The sequence below is a fragment of the Camelus bactrianus genome, chromosome 1 (genome assembly GCF_048773025.1).
Source record: "Camelus bactrianus isolate YW-2024 breed Bactrian camel chromosome 1, ASM4877302v1, whole genome shotgun sequence".
NCBI lineage: Eukaryota > Metazoa > Chordata > Mammalia > Artiodactyla > Camelidae > Camelus > Camelus bactrianus.
Window position 1 is genome coordinate 92484195 of NC_133539.1, and position 12392 is coordinate 92496586.

The 12392-nt window shown below is 41.0% G+C and overlaps 1 protein-coding gene across 3 annotated transcripts in view; it reads right to left on the minus strand.

The window, feature by feature from the left end:
- KCNAB1 (potassium voltage-gated channel subfamily A regulatory beta subunit 1) overlaps nt 1-12392 on the minus strand; it is a 344031-nt gene that overhangs the window by 69740 nt on the left and 261899 nt on the right. For all 3 annotated transcript variants that reach the window (XM_045514502.2, XM_010952021.3, XM_010952022.3), the window contains exon 3: nt 1423-1460. In XM_045514502.2, the coding sequence (XP_045370458.1) occupies nt 1423-1460 (38 nt within the window). The remainder of the gene's footprint in view (nt 1-1422; nt 1461-12392) is intronic.

Here is a 12392-nt window from a genome sequence, read left to right on the forward strand (position 1 = left end):
AGAGCTCAGGGATTATCCCCCTAGCTGCTAGGAATGCTGCCATCAGATGGCACTTGGCTAAAGTGAGTCGCCTAGCCCAAGGTCACACCTGCCTCCCAGGGCAGCCTCTATCCAACGACTGGTCATACAAGGTATGCAAATGCTCGCTCCTCTTGCCCCACCCTGGGACCACTCTGCAAGGCCATCTCAGCCTCGAGCTCCCCACGGGGGCAGCTGAGGTCATGGCTGAGACGGCACTGTGGTCCAACTTCCCAATAACTGTTCTGCATGCTAATTTCCACCACACATCTGCTTCCCAAGGACTGCCCCATGTGACAAACTCTGTGTAGTGATCTATGCTCAATACTGGGAACAAGCATTTAGACAGATAAGAATATGAAGATGAGACCCCCCCTCCCCCACCGAGATCTGTTAAATAACACTGGTGACCTTGGGAGCTGCAGAAAAGACACTCCATTTCCCCAAGCGTCTCTATAGGACTGATAGTAAGAAGTACCCGTATAAAGGGCTTATTCCTGGGCAAGGCACAGGGCTGAGCACTTCAGAGGCATCAGTTCATTAAGCTTAGGGGCTAACCGTTGGTAAATATAAGTGTTAGTAAATCTAATTAATGTGGAATGAACAGGATCCCACTGAGTGTATCCACTCAGTACACTTCCCCTGACACCTTAGGGTGCTGAGGAAGATAAGGGAGGCTCGGAGGGACCGGAGGGGATTTCATCAGGGAGTTGTTGGTACTCAGTTACTCCATAGCTCACTTACACCATGAAGGCAAAGGGAAGAATATTTCTTTGGTAAGCACTGCTCTGAATGTGTAAATGGAGATTTAAAGGAATTTAATGGTAAATACAATTATTATAGATTCCATTTATTGAGTGTCTGCTACCTACTAGTCCAGAGGGCTATACAAATGTCTGACATGCATAACATAGTCAATCTTTTCAACAGACCTTCAAGGTCAACATTGCCATTCCATTTTGCATAAAAGAAACTGAGGATCAGAGAGGTTGGATTAACTTGCCCAAACCAGGGTGACCAACTGTCCCAGTTTGCCCAGGACTGAGAGATTCCATCCTAAAACAGGAAAGTCCATGCAAACTGAAGCTAAAATACACACACACACCCCCAGCAATAAAATCTTTTCATAAAGTGACTAAATATTAATTCCAAACTGGTTTGTTCTCTAATTATTGAGCCTGCGCATATAATAGATTGACAACTTCAAGGGCTATGAATTGTCTAAATGTGAAAAATATAAGAAGCAAGATAAAAATGAAAATAAATTGAGTTAATCTTAACCATTTCCTATGATTAAAAATATCATCCTTATAAAATGCCAGCATCCCAGGACGAGTACTCCTACCCATACAGTTTGCTCTGCATTTTCTCTCATTAGCATAATGGAAGCCAAAAGTAACTCACCTCATCTGAAATTTGACCTCCAAACGTCACCCATGTTCCTAGAAAAGAATAAATATTTGCACATTATTCATGATCATTTCCCTAATATTGTGCATAAAGGGAAACACTTTTTCTTACATCAGGGCTACTTCAGTAGGTCGTTCCTGAAAGGACCTGGATGAGCAGCACTTGGGGGCTGAAGTCCTGCCCATCCTCCTCCCATTGCTAAGTCCCCCAGCAAAGGTCTACATCCCTCTGCATCCCTCTGGATGCTTTGTCTTACTCAGAGGCCTCGTATGTGCTAAGGGCAGCCCCGACCCAGGTCCACGTACGCTGGTGCGCGAGATGGCAGTGCCCAAGCCCGCTTTGGCTGCACACCCATTCTTGTTCTTGCTTAGCTAAGAAGTCACCAGTTCTGAAAGTAAAGGTAAGACCTTGGGTCATATTTCTTCCTTCCTTTGCCTCCAAAATAGAGGACTCTATTTTGTGTTCTCTATTACCTTTCAAAAGGAACCCTCTCAGAGGGCCTTCCAGTCCCACTTTCAAGCCCCAGGAAGTGACACTTAAGCACCCTCTGTCTTACTACCTGCTACTCCAGAATGGAAATCTCCATTGATTTGGGGATGGGGTGGAGGCCGTAGCCTGAGTAAAGTAAGGCTTGGAAAGGCAAGAGGAAGAGAAAGATAACCAGCAGCCAAATATTTGCATTTGTAAAGCAAGAGGGAAGCAGACGCTGAGTGGGCTGTTGCTACTTCAACACCTCATACCTTCTCCTTGAACTTTTTTTTTTTTAACTTTGCCCCCCAACCCTCCCACCTCAACAGAGGCACTGGGGATTGAACCCAGGACCTTGTGCATGTCAAGCATGTGCTCCACCACTGAACTACACCTCCCACCCCTCTTCCTTGACACTTTTTTTTTTGAGCCCTAATTACATGGCAGGCAAAGGCATTGCACACAGGTGCTCGGGGACAGGCACAGTGAGGGGGTGGCCCCAGCTCCTCTCTCCCAGGAGCTCACAGTTGACAACCTAGTTGACAAATGCTTGGATGGGGGCAAACGCAAGGCAGGATGTGAGGGAGCACTCAACCCAGACTGAAGGGAGGTGGCCCTAAAGACAGACTTCTAAGGAAAGGTGACATTTTGGTTGAGTTGCAAAGGAGGTAGCTGGACGAAGAAGGGAGGGGCAGGCATTCCAGGTATAGGTGAGAGCACGGGCAGGGCAGGGGGTAGAAGACTTGAGCGGCCAGAGGAGCGAGCTGTGGCGCGGACCCCTGTGCTGAGTGATGCAACTGGATGTAGAGAGGGAGGGGCGGCAGGGGGGAGAGCAGCCGGGCACACCTGGTGTTTGTAGGGCAACCAAAAATGCTGTTGGAAACTCACGTTTTGTGTTTTGTAACAACAGTCATAGCTACCATTTATGGAACACCTTCCAAATGCCAACAATACCCTGAGAAATGTGTATACTTTCATCTCTAATCATTTTGACAAACTCACAAGGCAATTTTATTATGCTGATTTCCAGATGCAGACTCTAACTTCAAGCAACCTGGTAAGGGAAATGCCCAGGACTCCCCACTCCTGCCGGAGTCTGAGAAGGTTATCCTTTGTAACTGCGTTTTGCTGCCTCATCAGTAAATTTCCAAATTAATCATGGCCCTTGGATTCATACTCCATAGAAGCATGCTGATGTAATTGTTCCCTTTCTCTTCTTAGTTCTAGGGGACTAAAACAAAGGTAGGACATAGATGACTTTACTGTTACAGTTTTCGTCCCCAGAGGTTGTAAGTGGCAGCTCATGGATTGGCACTCAGCTTGCAGGCTTGTTTTGCTTGGCTAGACAGTGCTGACTTACTTGGTATTTTAATAAATTTGGAATGAGTAACCAACATTTTGATAATTAGGAGATTTTTCTTTAAAATGTCTGATTTCTAGCTTCCCTTAACCAGTGTCCCCACATGGCAGACATCCCCTGAATATGAGGGGCAGTGCCCTCTGTGGAAGGGCTTTGCCCTCCCTGTTTAGTCAGTCACACACCTTCCTTTGTATTTGCAAACCATGTGACTGCTGCTATTTTCATTATTGTAACATTTAGAGGAAAATGGACTGTGCATCTCCTAAAAAACAGAGTTGAGTATTTCAAGAAAAAAAATAGCAGTGCACTTTGTTTTTGGTGGATGTGATGACTATCCAAAGAACATTTGCAAAGAAAAATGACAACTTAAGGTACCATAATGAAACCAGCTATGAGTGGTATACAGAAAAGATGGGTGCTGGGAAACTTAATGGACTGAAGAAATAGCAGCGTTTGTTTTTGAATGAGAATAAAATAAATGGTCTGCTGTGAAATGCAGTTCTCTATTAAGTGAAAAAACTGCCTGGGCATCTAAACCTTTTAACAGATAACACTTCTATAAAAGAGTCTCTTTTGAATGTAGCAGGAATTATGTGTCCAGAGCATAAACAAGCATTTGCAAATATTGGTATAATTAAAACACTGGATCTCAGCATGTTAAAAAATATGGCTGAGAACTTTCACAATAAGTTAAATTTGGGGTGGCATTTTCTATTACAGCAAACTAGCACACATATAAATAATAGCACACTGTTAGCTATATTTATTTGAGATGTTTTGAGAATGTTGGAGTGGCCAAAGAACTTTTGAACAAGGAGTCTCTGCAAGGCAAAACACCAGAAAATGGCTAACTCTGTGATGAGAACGGTCTCAGACCACTGGATGTAGAAGGCACTGTTCCAAAAGGTTAAGTGTCGCCACAGATCAGGTTCTCACAAAGGGTGGGGCTGAACTTGGATCCATCAAGCAACAAATCTGGGGTGGCAGTATTTGTAGGGGCACTATGCATAAATCCATTAATTTCCTCCAGGAATTGCTTTGAGCTAAAAAGCTAAAATGAGACAGCCATGGATTCAGTAATTAATACCATGAATCAGCTATTCTTCTATATCTTGGAGCAAAAGCAGGCCAGTGTTTGCTTAATGAATTTGCTGATTTACTTGTGCTGTAATGTTGGAGAGTTTTTTTTTTCAACTGTTCATGTCATCAAAGGAAATAGTCCCATTCCACTTTACAGAGATTGGCTCAAAGTCCCAAAGTTCTTGCTGACATGACAACTCATTGGCACCTTGTGAATATTTTTCTATCGTGGCATTCAGAAGTGTTTGCACAAATGTCTCATTGGCTTCTCCCAGCCCTGACAACATAGAGTCTTTGGGAAATTCATTTGTTAAAGAATAATTTGGTTCACTTTCCACATTGCAGTCAGTTTCCAGATATGAAAATGGTAGCCTGAGATTTATTCTCCAAAATGGGGCCTTTGAATACTGGATTTCACACTATAAGAAAATGAACGAGTAATATTTAACTTTCTGTCTTAGTTAATTTTAAGATTAATAGTAACTTAATAGTACAAATGAAGGGCTATGAAGTTATTAAGCTGTACTACAAAATGGTATTGAAGACTATGACAGTGGTGAAAGCTGGGACTGCATACCCGTCTTGGAGGAAATCATCTTCCTTCTAAGAACCCATCCACATTGGGAGGACTTACATTTAGGAGAAGCTTATTCCAAAATGAATCTTAAAAAAAACTACCTACCAACCCCAGTTTACATATTTAAGGCTGCATTCCGTACATCACATTAAAAACACAGGGCTTCACTGACATTTTGGTTCAGAAGAAAAGGTATCAGGTTTCTGACTCCAAATCAAAGCAATAATGAATTATAAAATAATAATAACAATAATAATAATATAAATGTTTTTCTTTTTCTGTTTCTGTTTAAATTTTTTAATATAAAATATAATATGGAAATCAGCTACATTCACACTAAGTTATATGCTTATACCATCATGTAGTAAAGATGGAGTTTGGTTCCATTTCTGGGATTTTTAAAATTTGTGTGTGTGTGTGTGGGTGGGGGGAGGTAATTAGGTTTCTTTATTTTTTTAGAGGCGGTACTGGGGATTGAGCCCAGGAGCCTGTGCATGCTCAGCATACTCTCTGCCACTTGAGCTATACCTCCCCCCACTTCTAGGATTTTGTTATTCTTACATACTGCTTACTTTGTTTACGTAGGTTACCTCCCTGGCCCTTTAGACATTTGCTACTTATTTATTTTATAGTTACTTGTTTACAAACTTTATATTTTTTCCCCCCAAACTTTATATCTTTTACTAGGGAGTAAGCTATCTGAGGGTTAGAATTTTATTTTATCTTCTTATCTCCACAGCCCTAGAATGGAAGTGAGTCCTTAGTAGATGGTTGATAATTGCTGGTTAGATTGAATTCAACTGCCTTTTGGGCTGTTATTAATGTATAAAATACTGGGATAATTTCCCACCAAACAAACATGTTTACTTTGATTTATAGAAAGATGAGAAACGACCATGAGCAGTCTTCAGCTCTAGTCCCTATGTGACCAACATGTTTCTCCCCATCCCTGGTACCCATGCAGCAGTGCCCTCTCCTGGAGAAAGGCCAGGAGAAAGCCCTTCTCCCAAGGCATTTTCAAGGCCTCCAGATGGCGGAGGTGGGGTGACAGTGTAGGCCAGGGTCCACCAGCCCACGAGGAAGAGCCGCCACTTGCAAATAGGACACGCTCCCTCAGGATGGAGAGGGATGCAGTGCACCCTTCCAGACAGGGGAACTCTGCTTGTGGCTACTCCTGGCCACAAGCTCTAAGGTGGTTTATTCGTTAATATGATTCTCAAAAACCCTCTGTGGCAGTTCTCTTGATCATTTTTCTGCTTCTAATGAGAACACGCCATCTTGAGACCTAGGCTGGCATATGGTTATTTCACTGTGAAATTTCAAATTAGTGCGATGTTACTTAGAAGATAATTTTACTAAACTGACGTGTGTTATTTCTAACCTTTTAAAAGCAGAGGGAGTAGAAAGAGAACTTTGAACTGTTCTTGAGTCTTCTGATGAAACTCCTTCACGCACGTAGGAATAATACATGCTTTGAAAACCTCTGTTAGAGTCTCTTGGCGTACACCTACCAGGGCAACCTCCCACTCTTAATCACAGTATGGTGTGGAAAGAGCACTGTTCTTTCAGTAAGAGATGAGTTGCATAGTTGCCTTAATGTGCATATTGATGCAGGATCAGAACAAAACAAACAGAAAGCAGATACCCAGAAATCTGGCCTGAGAGAAAGGCTCAGAAAATGGGGCTGAGATTCATAGAAAGGTGACAGAGGTGAAGAATGGGCTTTTTGCCCTGGGTGCTTTCTGCCAATGGAAGGGCAAGGAGTGGAGACGCCCTCCTGCTGGAGAGGCAGTAGAGTGAGTGGCTAAGCAGTAAAGTAACATCCTGAGCAACCTTGCTGTGGCCACTGCAGATAAACTGGATGCAGACCTATGTCTGGGCATGTGGGACACAGCTCAAGGCTCTTGCTTTTCGAAATGTACAGACAAAGCATTCTTTCTTGTTTCTGGTTTACATCTGTCGATATTTTCCACCCAGCCTGGCCCTTATTTTTGGATCCCAGCTGCTGCCTGGTCTCTCATTTTTGGCTTCTGGTGTATTGCTAGTGAGCATCTGGCCTGAGACAACAGTAGTGATAACAGCCTAGCCTTTACTTTCACTTTGATTACCTTTTCTTGCGAAAACCAATAATTCTATTCAAGGTCTGGGCGGGGAGAGGAGAGATGAAGGGCTGCTTTCACACCTGCACTTTATAAAAGAGCTTGAAATATCAATGCAACCAGGCAAGGAAGTGGGAAGGGTTGTGCACAATGAAAGGGGCTCTAGGCCCCTTCTAGACTCTCGGGAAAGTGCAAGCAGCATTCCCACGCACAGGCGACTTGCAAGTTCTCTGGAAGAATTCCACGTATTTCACAGATGAGGAAGTGAAGTGGTAGAGACATGACTTTCCGCAGTTGGTTAGTGGTGGGGTCTCCAAGGTCATGGTCTCTCCCAGCCTCACTCTGCTTTCTGGTAATGCTGCCTCCCATCTCCCCCACACACCCTGCTCCAGCCAAATGGTAAAACCGAGGGTTGGCTCTGACTGCTTCTAACAATGTCCTGCTCTCATGAATCTTCCCGTGTTCTTCTCTCTGCCAAATGCCTCCCCAACCGAATCTTCCTTATGGTAAGATTAACCTCTATTTCTGTCCCCAGACTGCCTTGTCTATGGATGAAGAACAGGCCACTCCATTGGGACACCTCCCTGCTCCCAGATTCTCCCAACTTTACCTGAGGTCAGGTTTTGTCTTGTCTTCCCATGAGACCTCATGTACAGAGCCATCCTGGGCTTTAAGCTCCCAAACCCTTAAGAATCCTAGAGCCAGGGCTGAGGGCTGGACCGTAATGAGATTTGCCTGTCACCGCAGGAATTCTAGGGCAGGGTGGACCAGTGGGCAAGGCTGTGGCAGAGGGGAGCCTGGCCTTAGATTGGGCAAGGCTGGGGTAGGGTCTTCCAGAAAAACCTGTGGAGAGTTGGATCCTGAACTTTGTTCAAATGCCTGTCTGAAGGCTGGAGGTGCTGAGGGTTAAATGGCTAGGATTGACATTACATCCTTTGTGATCCTTTTGGAGAATTGTACAAATATTTGATATTTTCCTTCTTTCCTTGATGTAAAGTTCTATGTACTTTTAAGTGCCAAGGGATACTGCTGGTTCCATTTGTTTTAAGATTTCTTTCAGGGCAAATCTACCTGGAACTGTTTTATTCTGTTTCTCCATTACTCTGAGGAGTTAAGTTTAAAGGCAAGGAAGCAGTGATGGAAGTAGGGTGAAAGACACGGGCGAGTTTAGAAGAGGCAGTTCTGTTCTCACAAGCAGAATTGTAAGGGTCTACCGTCCTCTGCAGGGGCTGTGCTGTGCAGAGCATCGCAAGGAAATTTCACTGCCTTAAACCTTCCCCCAGAAAACAGACCCACTCCCCACATTTACATATTAGAATTAATGACAGATATAATGTAAATCCATGGCTAAAACTCCATATATTTCCTCATGTATGTGTGACTCTTGAAGGGGTTGATCTAGCACCTTGAACCTGTTATACAAATTTTAAATAGAACAAAGCCAAAAAGCTCTTTGATGAATTTTTCTTCTCAGGGTTTTTAATTTTTTTGCCCACACTATTGAAATGAGTTTTATTACTTTTATAAGAAGAAGGGAAAGTTTTTTTTTTTAATTAATCCTTCTTACTTTCCTGGGAAATCCATTCATAAACAAGGGTTTCAACAAATTATAGCCCGTCCTATTTCCTCAACATGTGAAAAAGGCCGTGTTTATATTTTGTTAGTATTTTGTCCTAAGTGCCTTGGTCAAATTCCTCGTATTTTCTTGTACTAATATTTACATGTTGAAAACTATTTCTTACAATGAATTTTCCAGGGCACTTATAACCAGCATGCATCATTAATATGTCTTATTCACTTTGTTCTTTGGAAGCACTCCTATAAAAAATGTACAGAATAGTGGTGCTAGAAAAACTGTACAGCCAGACTTGTAAAAGAATGAAATTAGAATATTTTCTGGCACCACATACAAAAATAAACTCAAAATGGATTAAAGACCTAAATGTAAGACCAGAAATCATAGAACTCCTAGAAGAAAACATGGGCAGAACATTCTTTGACATAAGTCATAGCAGTATTTTTTTGGATCTGTCTCCTCAGGCAAAGGAAACAAAATAAAAAATAAACAAAACAGGACTAATTAAACTCAAAAGCTTTTGCACAGCAAAAGAAGCCGTCAAAAAAATGAAAAGACAACCTAGAATGGGAGAAAATATTTTCAAATGATAGGACCATAAGAGATTAATATCCAAAATATATAAACAGTTCATACAACTCAATATCAAAAAACCCTAAATAACCTGATTAAAAAATGTTCAGAAGATTTGAATAGGCATTTTCCCAAAGAAGACATACAGATGGCCAACAGGCACATGAAAAGATTCTCAACGTTGCTAATCATCAGGGAAATGCAAATCAAAACCAAAATTAGATATCACTTCACACCTGTTGGAATGACTATCTCCAAAAGGACAATAAGTAATAAATGTTGGCAAGGATGTGGAGAAAAGGAAACCCTAGTATACTGTTGGTAAAAATGTAAATTGGTACATCACTGTGAAGAACAGTAGGGAGGTTCCCCAAAAAACTAAAAATAGAACTACCACATGATCCAGCAATTCCACTCCTGGGTATATATCCAAAGAAAATGAAAGTACTAATTTGGGAAGATATATGTACACCAATGTTCATAGCAGCACTACTTACAGGAGCCAAGACATGGAAGTAAACTAAGTGCCCATCAGTAGATGACTGGATAAAGAGATTTGGCATATATATACAATGGGTTATTACTCAGCCATAAAAAAGAATGAAATTTTGCCATTTGCAACAACATAGATGGACCTAGAGAGTATTATGCTTAGTGAAATAAGTCAGACAGAGGAAGCCAAATATTGTATATTATCACTTATATGGAATCTAAAAAAAAAAAGCAAACAAATGAATACAAGAAAACAGAAACAGACTCACAGATATAGAGAACAAACCAGTGGCTACCAGTGGGGAGGGGAAATGAGGGAGGGGCAGGATAGGGATGGGGGATTAAGAGGTACAAACCATTACGTACAAAATAAATAGGCTACTAGGATATATTGTGCAGCACAGGGAATATAGCTAATATTTTATAATGACTTTAAATGGAGTATGATCTATACAAATATTGAATCCCTATGTTGTATACCTGAAACTAATATAATATTGTAAATCAACTATACTTCAATTTAAAAAAAGAAAAGAAATGTACAGAAAAGTTAACACAGGGGAAATAACAGTGTTAGAATACAGCTCAGTACTATAGGACTAGGCCTAAATGGGAATTCTTGTTTTTTAAAATAAATTTAAATATTTTCAATATCTTAGTATAAAATTGGATCTATTATTAAGGTTGAAAGCACATATATATATATATATATATATATATATATACCTTTTTCTGTGAACTCTTAGCACAGGACCTGGAACACAGTATGTGCTCAAATACATGTTTTTATTTTTATTTTTGGCATTATCTTTTGCATTTCCATAGTAAGTTACTATGAATAAGAGCTCTCTGGAGAAACACCCCGTCAAGAAGTGTGAAAGTCAAGGTGACCTGCTTTACACTTACTGTTATCTTTAAAAAGTTCGTGCCAAATCTTTATCTTTGTGCAGGGATATATTTCTTTGATAGTTCAGTGAGTTATTCTCCCCCAAACAGTAATAATTTTGAGTAACTCTGGTGTAGCTGTACATAAAAACACTGCCAGCTCATCGGACTATCAGGATGCTAGGAAATAAATTTTAATTCCGTGGTGAGGCAAAGAAACTTTCTCAGTGCAAACAAGATAAAGATACTGTAAAAAAGAATGAAAAATTTTTACAACAGTCCTTTCAAATTCTCCCTCTTGGGTTATGAGCTTCAAGATGTTCATAGTATTAAATATCACTAATGAAAACTCAAGGTAGGAATATAAAGTGCTTCACATCCTTTTTCACAAAGGAATTTTTGAAATGTAGGGAAATTAAAACTGAGGAAATACATAAGGGATAATTTAGCAAAAACCTAAAGATTTAAAAAGTTCCCAAACCTAATACACTCAAATTTACCCAGTTCCCAGGTTTCCCTGTAAATTTATGGACTTACATATAAAAGTCAGATTATTTTTTCTGTATCTGATGGTTACCACCTATTTAATGATTCTAAAAAAATCTACACTGTCCTTTTCCTGATGGAAAATGCATACCTGTGTCAAGCAGATGAAGTATTTTAGCATTTTCCATAGAACTATGCATGAAATTTCTTAAGCAGTCTCTCTATTTCTAACTAAGCTACAGAGATCTTCCCCTTTCAGTAATTATATGTAGAAATATATCTTGTTAAAGAAGAAAATGCAGCAATACTAAATCATAAAACCATATTGGTCTATCTTTAGTTTTAGGAGATCCCGTTTAATCCAAATCCTATTTGGAGTCGTTCGCCTATGAAATGATATTTTATAGTATACTGAAAACTTTAACTGTAGTACGGGAGAAGCCCAGAATAGCTCCCTGCAGCCTGATCTGGACCCCAGTGTGCCCAGCCAGGCTTTGGCATTGAGGTGATGGCAGTATTATAACCACACAGTCCCAGTTTTACAGGGCTGAAATGAAATTTCCTGACATGCTGTATAGCAAGTTACCAGGAAATTTAGGCAACCAGAGACATCAAAGAATGTACAAGTTATAATTCTTTGTCAACAATACTTTGGATTTTTCTCAAACACAGTGGACAGGCCTTCTTGAGACATTTTCAAAACTACTGACCTCTTGGGATAATCTCTGTATCCCCAGAGACAATGTACAACTTGGTGTGTAGGAGAGGCTTATTATGTGTTTTCATAAGTGAGTGAATTCAAGAACAGCAGAGAAGAAATGATCATCATAGAAGTAATGTTCAGTCAACTCTTTTATTGTCTGCTGATTTTCTTTTCATTAATTCACTGCTTGTAAATGCATAAACCTGACTAAATCTATCTGTGGCCTTTATGTGAGTTTGTGGTCTGGGTCTCCATCAGCCGCCACACCAATGCACACCATGAGAGAATACTCCGAAGGGTGGCTGGGAGGCTGGCCTGGGTCTACGGAGTCATTGTTGTAGAACAACGCCTTTGCCATCTTGAAGCAGTGATGGCATCTGTTTCTCCTTCTGTCAGCACCAGGGGCCCTGGTGTGGGGAAGCCAGGAAGGGGGTGCCCAGAAGGAACTCCTAGGGCAGCAAAGATAACCTCCTAGTGGCTCTTCACCTTTGAGCATTTTGTGATTAGTCAAGAACCTTAGGGATCACTCACTCTGAGGAATTAGAACCTTCTGTTAACAAGGAAAGAGAAATATTACATAACGGCATTAAAGCATGTGCTACCAACAGGTCTGGTGTGTACAGCGCCTTCTGCTTCCTGAAGGTTGGGTAGAGAGCTCAGTCTAC